The 14339-nt window shown below is 38.4% G+C and overlaps 1 protein-coding gene across 2 annotated transcripts in view; it reads right to left on the bottom strand.

The window, feature by feature from the left end:
* LOC114046229 (UDP-glucuronic acid decarboxylase 1) overlaps positions 1-14339 on the bottom strand; it is a 148350-nt gene that overhangs the window by 1453 nt on the left and 132558 nt on the right. For both annotated transcript variants that reach the window (XM_027866470.1, XM_027866472.1), the window contains exons 12-14: positions 10735-10795; positions 8726-8783; positions 2505-2608 (exon numbers count right to left, since the gene is read on the bottom strand). In XM_027866470.1, the coding sequence (XP_027722271.1) occupies positions 2505-2608; positions 8726-8783; positions 10735-10795 (223 nt within the window). The remainder of the gene's footprint in view (positions 1-2504; positions 2609-8725; positions 8784-10734; positions 10796-14339) is intronic.

Below are 14339 nucleotides of genomic sequence, written 5' to 3'. Positions count from 1 at the left end.
AGTTTTACGTTATAATATTTTATTAAAATAGCATATTCAACCACTGTTTCCTCATCTAGAATATGAGGAGATTGGACTGGATGACCTCTGAGCTCCCTTCTACCTCCAGAACTGATTTTATTTCATCATTATTCTGGAAGTAGGCTACAGGATGGGGAAAGAATATGTGAAAACACAATCAGCACTTTGGTAGTGAGTCCCTTTGTGTCCCAAGTACCTATACATGTTTTAGATGAAGCTAATGGGCTACTTTCACCTACTGGTGACAGAATACTGAAAAATGACCCCAAATGGCACAGTTTAAAGTAATCTTAACCTTACTGTTAGTTGTCAACTCATTTCAAATAACACTAACAGTTGAGCTTTCACTTATGACCATAGTGGCACATGCCCAAAAGCTTTTTTTGGCATAGCTCCCTTCAAAATCCCTACAAGGTAAGAAATCTTGAAAGAAAAAGAAGCTGGTGACTATTGGATAGTTGGGTCCTTGGAATCATAGTATCATAGATTTAAAGGGAGAAGGAACCTCAGTCTGACCCCCTTCACTTTATATTTGAGAAAATTGTGGCCTTGAAAAATATTAAGTAACTTGCCCAAGGTCAGAGGGGCAAGTATTAAAAGAAGGATTTGAACACAGGTCCTTTGACTCCATATTCAGTACTTTTTCTACTGCACCACACAGCCTTCAACCGAAAACACCTAATTTCCTTTCTAGTCTTTAGAATATGTAATGTCTGAATTTATTACTTCATGTAATGGGATTTTTCTTTTGTTTTAGACAGGAAGGGGGAGACTAGAACTTCTGACTTTGGTGGGGGGTGGATTCTCTCTCTACAAATGCAGATTGGCAATTGGTCTGTGACACTCAGCCTCAGGGAGTTGATTAGGGAACTGAGATGTCGAACAACTTTGCCACAACCACACTGTGTGACCTAAAAGGTGTTAGATTTGAAACTAGGTCATTTTTATTCCAAGGCTAGCCCTCTCCACTACACCATGCTTCCTCTTATGTGATAGATACGTTTCCAAGAAGTTGTAAATAAAATCATTTTTTGTCAACTGATTCAAATCTTACAGGAACTAGAAAAGCTTGCTATTTAATATGGGAACCCCAGAGAAAATCCTTTTGGGGAAAAAAAAGAATCCTTTTGTAAGGTAAGAAGTCATCCTAGAATATTTTCCTATAATGCAAATATTTTGCAGCAAAAAAAGGGAAAAAAGGATGGGAGAAAGGAAATGGAGAAAAGCATATTTTTAATTGTTAAAAATGGGAATGTAAGTAACAGCAACATTGTGTGATAATCAAGTATGATTGACTTTGCTCTTCTCAGCAATACAATGATCCAAGACAATTCCAAAAACTCATGACAGAAAATACTATCCACATCCAGAAAAAGAACTAATGGAGTATGAATGTAGATCGAAGCATACAATTTTTATTCCTTTTTTTTCCATGTTTTTTTTTTCCTTTTGTTCTGTCTCTTCCTTCACAACATGACTGATGTGGAAATATGTTTTACATGATTGCACATGTATAACCCATATCAGATTGCTTACTGTCTTGGGGAAATGGGAGGGGAAGGAATGAGAAAAATTTGGAACTCAAATCTTATAACAAAATGAAAAAAGAAAAAAACAAAACCAGAAATGTAAGCCATTAGACAGAAGTAAAACAAAAGATCAGCTTTTGGGGATTTGAAATTCATTTTAGAGTAGGATTTTACTTGCAACATATTGAGGAAAATCTAAGGGTGGCTCCCACCTCCACAAGTGCCATTGGCCTTGGGGGTCAGGACAGTCCAATGACTGGGAGTGACAAGAGCATCCCCTATCACCTCCACCACCAGCCTCTTGCCCCAAAGCTACCAACATTACATGCTTCCAAAGGAGGTAGCAATATTCCTCCTGACTTGCAATAACAAACTCAGGAGTTCACAGCAAGGGATAATTATCTTCTGTGCATTAGTTGAAGCCCCACAGCATGAGAATTTTTTTTCCTATTTAGTGCCTAGGAACTTGCTATCTCTCTGATTCACAGATAATAAATAGTTACCCAGGCTTACAGGTAAGCTTTCATGCATCCAGGAAAGGGCACAAAGTTAAATGGAGGCATTATGCTTCACCAGAAACTCTAAATATGGATCTAAAAAAGTAACAGGAACAAAGGATCTGATGAGTCTATAGCTCCAAATAGGCCCCTGTCTGCATAGGGGGAGTACAACTGTGTACCTATCATTTCATTTGGCCCAGGCAGGGTCATCAAAGTTATTTCCTTGGTAACAGAAAGTGATTCTTAAATGATGCATGAAAAGTCATTTAATGGTGTGAGGAAAACTCCACCCCTTCTTCCCCTCTGCCTTCCCGGACCTTGCCTGATTCCAGCTGTTGTGGCTGTACCATTGGTGGGCAGGAACACACAGAAAGGGAGGGGCGTGGGGAAGGTTGGGTACAACAGAGGAACTCATTTTTCCAGGGTACGCCGCCTCTCCTTCAGCTTCACTTACCACAGGCTCCCACCCCAGCATTAGCTTGGCCTTTTGGATATCTGGCTTTCTTCTCTGTGGGTCATCTTGGGCTTCTGAGAGAAACTGAATTTCACTACCACTACCTGTTTAAAGACCAAAACCAAAACATAACCAGAGGTATAAAGAGAACAAATCATTGTAATGCGGTACGGGGCAATTTAAAAATGAAACAAACAAAACGAAACAAAAGTTGAAATCAGAGTCAAGGGCCTGGGTGATTAGAGGAGGTTTTTTCTGAGAGGTGGGTGGGGGAACACTAGATGTCCCTCCCTATCACGTCCAGGCTGGAAGTATAATCAGTAGCGGTCTCTCATGGGCCTTCCTGATTGCACTAATGATTGGCATGGGAGCTTTGACTGGCTCTGTTTTCTGACTTGGAACTCTTCAGCTTTCCTTAGGTAGCCCACCCTTCCTTCCTGTCCCCCCATCATACTGGTGCAGGACTGGGTACAGACAGCTGATTAGTTCAGTACTCCCATATGCAAGCAATCTAGTAGCCCCAGTCTCCCAGCAGCAGGCTTTATACGTCACCACGCTCAGCAAAAACATATCTTCCTAAATCATTTGGTCAAGGTCTTTCCCCCCTCCTCCCAGGGCTTAGAAAATTAGGGCACCATTTTTATGTGGCAATAGCCTCCTAGACAACAACTCTCATTTCTATAGGGCTTTACGATATACCAGGGCAGCTAGGTGGTGCAGTGGATAGAGCGCCAGAGAGCTGAGCCTGGAATCAGGAGGACCTGAGTTCTAATCCAGCGTCAGACAGTTTTTTAGCTACGTGACCCTGGGCAAGTCACTTAACCCTTTCTGCCTCAGTTTCCTCATCTGCAAAATGGGCTGGAGAAGGAAATGGCAAACCACTCCGGTATCTTCGCCAAGAAAAACCCAAATGGGTTCAGAGCCGTATACAACTGAAACGACAATAACAAGAAGAGATACAAAGCTCTCTCCTTATACCACACCGTATGTTATCCCTATTTTACAGGTGAAGTAACTGGGCTTCAGGAAGGTTAAATGTCTCAGTGGCAGAACCTGCATTTGGTGTAGATTTCTCCTGACTCTAAGCCTAGCACTATTTCCATTATAATGCACCATCTGTAATGAATGTGGTATAGCACAGGTGCTGAGGTTTAGTGGACGGCTCATGAGAACAGCAGCCAATTGACCTAGAATATGAGACCACAGAATTAGAGCTTGAAGGAATCTTTGGTTATCTACTTTAGAGGTGTCAATTTCCCCAGCAAAGCTCCTGAGTGCATCCTGAAACTAGATTAAAATGTAACTGGGAAATATTTAACAAAATAAATTAAAATACATGTATAACCTATATGTATGTAAGGTGAGTTTTGTTCTTCTTTTTTAGATAACAGTACTCCAGGATCCTAGATACTAATTCCCAGGATCCGTGGCCATAACAATCTACTGGTTCCCAGGCCTTCACATTGTAAAAAATTTCTACTGCATCTAAGCAGTGAGATATAAGGTGAGATAATGTAAACATTTGAGTTTAATTGTAAACAGTGTACTGCACTTGCACTATGCGATTCACCATGTTGCTAAAGTTAATGTATATTTGTGAGGTTATTGTTGGCAAATTGCCTTCTTTGTGTGCTCCTCTATAAATCAAGAGAGTACTGGTCAATGAGTGGGGATTTGGGGAATGTGCCAGCTGAAAGTTGTGCATGCCTTGATCTGCCCCCATCAAGGCTTGGGGGGGAAAGCTGTGCACGGCTTGACTGGCCCCTATGAAAATTGGGATAAGTTGCAGGAGTTAAGTTTCTGTGTAGGGGCTATTGCCCCATTCTCGCCAGCCTCATCGAAGAGTAATTAGGGGATGCTAGGGCAGTTGGTACTCCCATTATAGGCAATCCCATTGAGAAGAATAAAGTAAATTAAATAACCCCTCACTATGTCTCTGTTCCTGTCCTTCTGGCTGTCTAGATCAAGAGCGAATCTGTTAGAGGTCAGAGCCCAAAAGCTCCAGTGGTGCCTCCAGTCTTTAAATTGGTATAGTCAGTGTCTCTTATGTTATACTATATCAAACTGCTTACCTTCTCAGAGAGGGAGCAGGGGAGGGAGAGAATTTGGAACTCAAAAGATTTTAAAAAATGAATGTAAAAAATTGCCTTCACATATTGGGAAAAATAAAATATTATTTAAAAAATGAAAATATAATACAACACAGATAATGTTAATTTGTGGTTTTCTAAGTCAATACCTGGGCTGACAGGGATCTGTTTCTATTTGAGTTTTACACCACTGATTACTACAACCCCTTCATTTGACAAAAGAATGAAAAAGCATTTATTAAGCACCAACTATTTGCCAAGCACTGACCTTAGGGACCTTATATTCCCATGGAGGAAAAAAAAACACATATGGGAATGGTGGCCAGGGAGGTGCATTTTATTCAGGTTTGTTCCAGGGACAGTGAGTGGAGCCAAAGATTATCACACCCTTTCCAAGAATAATGGCAGAATTTGTTACAAAATAGATTCATATCTAAAGGGGAAGGAAGAAAGGAAACAATGGCTAGGGCCTTTTGGAAATAATGGGCCAAAAGAGAATCACCAATGAGGACAACAGAGTAGAAGTTCAAGAAATGAAAAGGTTGTGGTCTCTGATGCCAGGCAGCAAAATGGAAAAGGAATTAAGTCCAGAGATATTAAATACCCTGCCCAAAGTCATACAAGTAGTTAGTGACAAGACAGAGATTTGAACCTAGGATCTCAGACTCCAAATCCATCCCTAGGCTTCCTCTAGTTCTAGCCAGCCCCCAAAATAACTACGTGATAGGACATGATAGGTTAACGTTATGGTTTTGAGCTTCTTAATTAATAACAATGACAATAAACACCATTCATATAGTACTAATAACTGGTGCAGGAGTTACATTATCCAGGAAATGCCCCCTTTTTAGTTAAAAAATTTAGGCTTCTTAAAGGGTACATTGGCTAAGTTTCCCTTAGGCAGTGTCGTGGATAGACTGTTGGACTTGGAATACGTGTAAAGCTTTCGAAAACCTTTAAGTGCCACATATATGCTAGCTATCACCTCCTCCTCCTCATCCTCATCATCATTGTTGTCATCATCACTGTTGTTTAGGAGTAAAAATAATCCTGGACACATGATTTCAGTGGTGTAGGAAAAATTCCCAGAGAGGAATGTCCCTCTAGTTTGCAATTTATAGTCTGTGAAAATTGCACAAAGACTAAATGACTGGCCCAGTCACCAGCCAGCATGGGTCAAGCTGGAACTCTTTTGAGACTAGATCTCTATCCTCTATACTAAGCTCTTTCTCTCTGCCCACAGCACCCAGAATTCCTACATAATTTCCCATCAAGCTAAACTCAATTCTTCTTAGCATCTGTGATGAAAGGCTTTTCTATTTTGGTTGTTGTTCAGTCATATCTGACTCTCTGTGACACTATCTGGGGTTTTCTTGGCAGAGATACTAGAGTGGTTTGCCATTTCCTTCTCCAGCCCATTTTGCAGATGAAGAAACTGAAGCAGACAGGGTTAAGTGACTTGCCCAGGGTCACACAGTTAGTGTCTGAGGCTGGATTGGAACTCAAGTCTTCCTGACTCTAGGCCCCTTCTAAGCTGCCCTTCCACTTTGGTAGGGCCTAATAAATTCTGTTCCACTTGATACACTAGGGTCACCATTTTGGAAGGCAATGGAGTTGAACTCTAGTGGAGGAAGTAATTTAAATAACAACTTCTTGTAAGTAAAACAAAAGTTATTATTATTTTTTAAATTTAGTCACACTCTTTTTATTGCCTTTGGATTTTTTTTGGGGGGGTGAGGCAATCAGGGTTAAGTGACTTGCCCAGGGTCACACACAGCTAGTAAGTGTTAAGTGTCTGGTCCCTCCTGACTCCAAGCAAAGGTTATTATTAATACTGCTATAAGTCATTGTGACAACTGGGAAGTCACTTAACTTTTCAGTCACTCAGGGAATTATCTAAGTCTGTAAATTGTAGAGCAAATAATGATCTTCATTGCTAGGAGTAATTTCCACACCTGGCCCTCCCGATATTGAAATTGAAGTTTTGGTCCTCTTAAAAATATGAAAATAAAACTTATTTCTGTTACACACTAAAGTCCAACTCCAATGCTTCCTTGTGGCATGGAGGCAACCCAGGGGTCACAGATCACAGATTTATACTTCAAAGAGACATTAAAAGACACTGAGTCCCACTTCACATTTTACAGATAAGGAAACCGAGGCAGAGGTTAAATGACTTGCTAAAAGTCATACATACATATATACATACACATCTATTCAAGTATCTGAGAAGAGATACTTAAAAAGGATCTTTTTCTTACTGATGGAGAAAACCTTTGTTGTTTTACATAATTCTGATTATCAAAAATTAGCAAAAAATCAAAGATTAGCAAAAATTGAGTAAGGATTCAGGAAGAAAAGCAGAGTGGTCAATAGGATCCAGAATATGGGGTCAAAAGAGATGGGTTCAAATCCCACCTCTGCTATTTACTACCCATGTGACCTTGGGTATGTCACTAGATCCCTCTGGGCCTCAATTTCTTTATTTGTAAAATGAAAGGGTTGGATTAGATGGCCTCTTAAGTTCCTTCCTAACTCTAAATCTTTGATCCTATTTAAAAAAAAAAAAGACTCCTTGCTGGATGCTAGGGTGGGAGAGGAAGGAGGGAACACAGTTAACTGAGGGATAAGAGAATACATGGGGAGTGAACCAGGTGATTTGAGCCACTGAGCTCAGAACCCATCCTTCTCCTCAGCTTGGCCAATGAGGAAAAAACTAGAGGCATTCCTTAGACCAGAAATCAAAATTCCAAAACGGCTGCATGCTAACACAGAGAGATTTGAGGTTTTCACATGTCAGATCCAGCACCTGCTGACAAATATATATAATGAAGACAAAAATTCAGATCAGGTTGGGTGGACAACACTGACCTTTGTTTTCTTAGACCACATGTGCACAACTTGGCGGTAGGTAGGGGCCAAAATTAAAATAGGCTAAATTTCTTCAGGCTGCATATAGGTTTTTAGCAGCTCACCTTCCAAGTAAAGGTATAATTGATGATTAAACTATTTTGCAAATAAACCGTATTTTTAAAAAGGTAAATTTCAATTATTATCAACTAATTATACTTATTACTTAAGGTTTTAATTTATCATGACATCACTCCTCTCAGAATAGAGACAGACTGATGATGGTTGGTTGCCACGAGTCATGTGACAAGCAAGAGAGAATACGCAGTGGCAACCCACCCACCAAGTTACAAGATGGGGACAACAGTGACTAGTGGAAGGCAGGTTTCAGTTGGGCATGGACAAAGTACTCCTTACATCTTTACTTTCTTTTGCAGCCTCTATATTTTTCTTGGGCCACCCGAAGTCCTTTATGTTGTGAGGGCCTGTCTTAGACCATCTTTGGTTCCAAGTCAAACTCATTTGTAGATAAACCACAGGACCTCAGGAATATCTAAGAATGGCTAATAAGAAGTGAATCGAGAACAAAGCTTTGATCTCAGCAAAGCCTACTCACTTCAGTGCCATATATTGTCCAGCAGAAATCTTTAGTCTCCCTATACACATGGGTACAGGATTGGGAAAAAAAACCCCAGGGATTTCAGTGATGGGTCCTCAGAAAAAGGAACTAAACTCATCATGTTTACAAGAGACAAGACTGCTTGGGCCTGAACTGAGTCTGGAATCAGACAAAGCTCTGGGTCACCATGGGGTGCAACTGGGTGGCTTATTATCTCCTGCCCTGATTTCTATGTTGGCTCTTAGAATTTCACAGGAAAGCTGGTCAGAATTGTAAATAGTACTTAGAACTGGCTGATGTGTTCGACACCAAACAATATACAATTTATGTGACTCTCCTACACCTTCTGAAATTCCATTCTCACCCAGCACAGGCTCCTTGAACAAATCATTTTCACCTACACAGAATGACCTACCTTTGGGGGACAAAAAGGATCTATCACAGAACAAGCCCGCAATTACAATCCCAAACAAAACCAAAGACACCCTCTCTCCTGCTGTTATTTAATTAAAGCATCAGAAGACAAACGTCTCTGATAAAAGCGCCACTTTTATCCAATTCAATTAGCTTATATTAATTACACATTTGCTAATCAAGGAATTAACCACTGATAGGAAACATTCATGCTGAAGTTCACCCGTTAAATGACTTATCCTACTTACCAACAAGGTTTTTAATTAACTGAGCAAATTCTAGAATTGTGTGTTCTTCTGGGTTCCCCTAAGGAAGAAATGGTTACTGGTTATGAGAGTAATTAAGCAATCACATTAATCTTCTGTAAGATGTTTATAGGCTCACTGACAGCAGAAGAAGGCAACAGGCTTTCTAGAACATACTTATGTTTATTTCACCACAGTAGCAATTTTCATTCTGAGATGTTAACAAATCTAAATCATGTTTATTGAATCTGGCAAGAAGAAACATTGTATCTACTTACTACCCCTTCCAGGTGTGATAGCAGCAGCTACTGCTGTATATACAATACACGGCTTGTAGATTGAGTGCAGAGCCTGGAATCAGAAAGCCCTGAGTTCAAGGGCAGCCTCAGACACTTACTGGTCACTTAGTGTGACTGCAAGTAAGTCACTTAAACCTCTGTTTGCCTCAGTTTCCTCAACTGTAAAATAAAGGTGATAACAGCACCTAACTCCCAGATTTGTTGTGAGGGTCAAATGAGATAATATTTGTAAAGAACTTAAGCACAGTGTATGACACTATTATAGGCACTAATAAATGCTTATTCCCTTCTTTTCTCCTTTGCTATAAAAAATAATTCTGATGGGCTAATAGACCTTAAATGAGGGCAGGGACATAAATGCTAAAGACAAGCAAAATCTACTGCTTAAATCAGATAATTCCTTGTGCCAAACACAATAGATATACATGTCCACCTAAAAGAGAATTATAAATTTACATTCATATGAGATGTTGGAGATTAGATGAGTTGCATTGCTTCCAATAAAAAACAAACAGACTATGTATTTAATACTGAAAAGAGAAGAAAAAATTATGCCCACTTTCATTTACTGCTTAAAAATGGAATCTCTAAATATAATGGGCTAATTTCTTATCTTTCACAGTGACAAGCTGAATCTTTCAATTTTTTTTTAAATCTGAGAAAATAAATTTCTTAAGTCCCATATCTCTAATAATTTCTCTAATTTTTCTGAAGGGTATTTTTTTAACCATATCTTATGGCCTTATTTTGATAATGATAATTTAAAAAACCAAAGGCTGTAGGGAAAACATGGTTTCATAGGATCACAGATGTTCAATTGGAAGGAACCTCAACCGTTCAGTCATTTTTGACTCTTTGTGACACCATTTGTGATTTTCTTGGCAAAGACACTGGAGTGGTTTGCCATTTCCTTCTCTAGCTCATTTTACAGATGAGTAAAATGAAGCAAACAGGGTTAAGTGACTTGCCCAGGTTCACTCTGCTAGTAAGTATCTGAGGTCATATTTGAACTCTGGAAGATAAGTCTTCCTGACACCAGGCCTAGCACTCTATCCACTACACCACCTAACTGCCCTAAGGAAACTGAGCCCCAGCAAACTAAATGACTTGCCCGAAATCACACAGGTAACAAGTATCAGAGGTGGTACCTGAACCCAGGTCTTCTGATTCTCCAGCCAGTATTCTTTTTACTGAACACAAGCTCTTACAGGTGGCAAGAAGGCTGTTTTCACAGTTACATTATAACCACTCTCACCAGTGAGATATTCTCTTTGAAAAAGCTCCTTCTTCCATGTTACCACTCAAGGATATTTACACAAGGGACATTCAAGTATTAAACCAGGGACACACAAATTTATGCATGTAATTTCCATAAATTACAAGCATTATCAAAAAGCTTTTATTAGTAGTGCCTGATTATGCATGTTGCTACACAAATTGAATGAGCCTAGGTCGTCTCACTTATGAGTTCCAGGTTTCTTCATTATAGTTTTTGGTAAAACATTTTTGTGGGAATTTTTTGTTGTAAAATTTTCTTACTCTGTGAATCTTTCCAACCAAAAACCAAAAAACATTAGTTCCAATCTAATGTTAGGACCATTAGGTCCTAACATTTTTTGATAGAAAAGGTAGACCCTACAACCTAGAGCTTACAAGGACCTCTGCGAAAAAAATTCACACTCCTGCCAACCAATGGGAAGAAAAGGGACTTACCAAGTTGACAGGGCTACTAACATTGCTATTCATTAAGGCCACAAGTCCATTTACTAGGTCACTGCAAAAAGAAGGGAAGACCACATTGTCTGTTTCCTCAAAATAAATGATTGTTGAACACACTTTACAAGCTCAAAAACAATTCCTCAATCCCTCCTTCCCCATAAAAGAAAATAAATTGGAAAATATGAGGAATGTAAAAAAAAAAAAAATCAAAAATCTTGCAATTAAGATGGATGTTCACACAAATAAGTCCCTATATTCCTGATGAAAACTCATGTCTGATATGTCCGTAGCCATCTGGCTCCCATGGACACTGATGATCATTTCTTTTTCCAGATGAATGTTATTATGAAATAAAAGCCCGCTGAGATGAAAGGATTGTGCAAAGCATGGAGGTCCCCTCACTGGCATATTACAAAGACAAATCAAATAATACTGGTTATTGAAATATGATTATGACTTGTTCTCCAACACCCCCGATTCCTCCCTCTCCCCAACCAACAATCTCAGACATCCACATAAAAAGGTCAGGGAATTGCAAATGTTTCAGATGGATTGTGATTGATTGGTCCATGAAAAGTGAAGAGAAGTAAGCAAATTTCCGCTTACCAAGATTTGGTTCTTATTTTCAGAAGCTTTAAAGTGTGGCTCTGTTAAAAAAAAGTTACTCTGTAAAAATGACACCTCAGTGCTACACAATGACACTTCCCCTATTCCTATTTGAGAGGCAGCATATCCCTAGAGAGAGCTCTCAGTTCTGCACGGGAGGTTTGACTGATGTAAATTTTAAAATATTTCAATCCTCCTCTGTGCATTGTTACCACTGAGAGGCAGGGCATTATGGGTCATGTTACAGTTTTTTTTATTTAAATAAAGTAATTGTATAAAGCAAAAGACAATGATCAATAGTCTTGCTTTTCTCTTAAACAAAGGAACCTCTTTTGGGACTATTTTGGCAAGCTTTTCAATTTTCCATTTACAACCAATGGGCATATTTACATTAACATGCTGAAATCATTCTTTTCTCACAAATCAAGCACTCATGCTAATAATTGCCAGCCATTTGATTATTTTTCTATTGTAGAGAAACTGACCAAAAAAAGTCACTTCATCACTATGGCAGTGAATCATTGCATCATGGTACCATCATAACATTCTTTGTAACGGATGTGTGTTCTTGTGGCAAAGTGGTCTGAAAAGATTCACAGTTTCAGACATTAAAAGCCACCATTCAATACTATTTATTACAATTAGTCTGAAACTGGGTGGGGGGGGGGAGACGAAAGTTATTCTAGTTACTATCAAATAATAAGGCTAACAGGATCCTGGTCACCATGCTTTGAATGACAGATCATTTAAACATAAACTGGCAACTTTTAAGGTCAACCCTGCACAGATCACACTCACATTTAACCTAAAGTTCTATATCAAGTGTCATTTTGACAAAGTGACTTTTTTTTAAAAATAACATGGCTTTAATGTATGAGGACATAACCTGACCATGACAATATCAACCACAGCAATGGTAAAACGTCAATAGTAATGATCATTTGAATTATTAGATATCCCTCACTTAGATGACACATCTTTGGAAAACAACAGTTAATTTTGCACTATAATAACTAGGTAACATCATCCTAAAAGGTCAAAAATAGCAAATTGCGAGAATGAGAGACTGTTGAGATTTTCGCAGTTTGTACATAGTTTCTTCTCTTGTAATAAACATACCCAATCCTAATTGTAATATAAAATGTGAGATGTACGGATGGTATGGTCAATAGAGGGTTGACCTAAATGTCATAGAGACTTAGATTTAAGTCCTTCTTCTGACATTTACTACCTATGTGGCCGCAGGAAAATCACTTAACCTTCTCAAATCTCTATAGCTGTAAGTTAAAGAAAAATCTCTATATTTCTAAGTTAAAGAAAATTTGCTGATCTGTATTGGAAGGAGTTTCCTCCCAGAAAGCCCTTTATACTGATTTTATGGAACTAGATCCCTCCAAAGAAAAGAATGCCTGATATATAAATCAGACTTTTAGAAGATGAAGCTTAGCAAACTAGAAAGCAAAATGGACTTGGAATGAGGAAGACAAAGGTTAAGACAGGTTTAAATACTATTGCTGACTAGCTGTGACCCAGAGCAAGGGTCTCACATAGTTTTCTTCATTTGTAAAATGGGTATAATACTCTCAGTCCCTGTGTACAAGGTTGTTGTGAAGACCCAAAGGAATAATATAGGTAAAGCACTGCGCAAATGTTAAAGTGCTATATAAAAATATTAGTTATTATTATTATTATGTTTTTGGTGAGGCAATCGGGGTTAAGTGACTTGCTTAGGGTCACACAGCTAGTAAGTATCATATGTCTGATGCCAGATTTGAACTCAGGTCTTCCTGACTCCGGGCCAGTGCTCTATCCACTATGCCACCTAGCTACCCCTCTTACAATTATTTTAAGAGGCAAGTTGGCCTAAGAGAGAGAGAGTAATGGATTTGAAGTCAGGAAGTCCTAGGTTGGAATCTCATCTCTGACACTTACTAGCTGTGTGATAGTGATGGATTACAAGGAAGCCATTTAATGTCTCTAAACCTCAGTTTCCTTATCTACAAGATGAGATAATAATACCTCTAAGTAATTATTTTAGAGGCTTGTTGTAAGACTCAAAGTTTTAAGACTTATAAAGGGCTTTATAAGTTTTAAAGTACTATGTAAATTTCATCTATTATTATATTGGTAAGTCCCATCCTGGGGGACTTTAAAAAACTTTATTTATTTGCTTACTTGAGTTAGTTAGGTATTCATTTATTTATTTACTTATTGTAAGACCTGAATGAATTCTTTAAGTCAGTCAACTCTTTTGTAGTTTGTGCTAATTTAGTCAAAGGATTCCTTAAGTAATAAGTGAACACGTACATTTCTGTGAGAAGTTAAATGAAGAATCCCTTAATGCTATATATTTATATCGATAATAACATGCTGATTAAAACTATAACAGAAAGGCAAACTCAAGATAGAGCAACCTAAAAAGTAGTGGCATACTTTACTATTTTGGCTACAGGCAATATGTTACAGTGGAAAGAACACTGGATCTGGGGTGAGATAAGCCATGAATTCTGAATCCTGCTCCTTTAACCTTAATTGCTGCAAGAACATGGACAAGTCAACCTTTCTGAGCTTCAGTTTATCTGTGTGTAAAATACGGACAGCACATCTGCAATTCCAACTTAACAAGTTTGTAGTTGGGAGTCAATGATAAAGGATGTGAATATCAGTTATATAAATGTCAATTATGTTTACAGAAATATAAACTTTCTATAAATGTCAGTTATTATCATCATTGTAGTCATCATCTTTTGGACTTGATCTATGATTTAATCTAGTTTAATTTAAATTAACCTAATCTAAATTAATTTAATTTAATCTAATTTAATTAACTAATATAGTTAATTCCTGATGAGAAAACTCCCTTCACCAATGCAGATCAGCCACTGCTCTACAAATCACCAACTTAAAGAGGGGCCTGTGACACTTGGAGATTAAATGACTTTCCTAGGGTCACATGGCCATTATGTGTCAGAGATAGGACCTAAATCCAGCTC

Source organism: Vombatus ursinus, unplaced genomic scaffold (genome assembly GCF_900497805.2).
Source record: "Vombatus ursinus unplaced genomic scaffold, bare-nosed wombat genome assembly UNPS02014781.1, whole genome shotgun sequence".
Classification (NCBI taxonomy): domain Eukaryota; kingdom Metazoa; phylum Chordata; class Mammalia; order Diprotodontia; family Vombatidae; genus Vombatus; species Vombatus ursinus.
The sequence above is the reverse complement of the archived record's forward strand: the minus strand, read 5'-3'. Positions and strand labels throughout refer to the sequence as shown.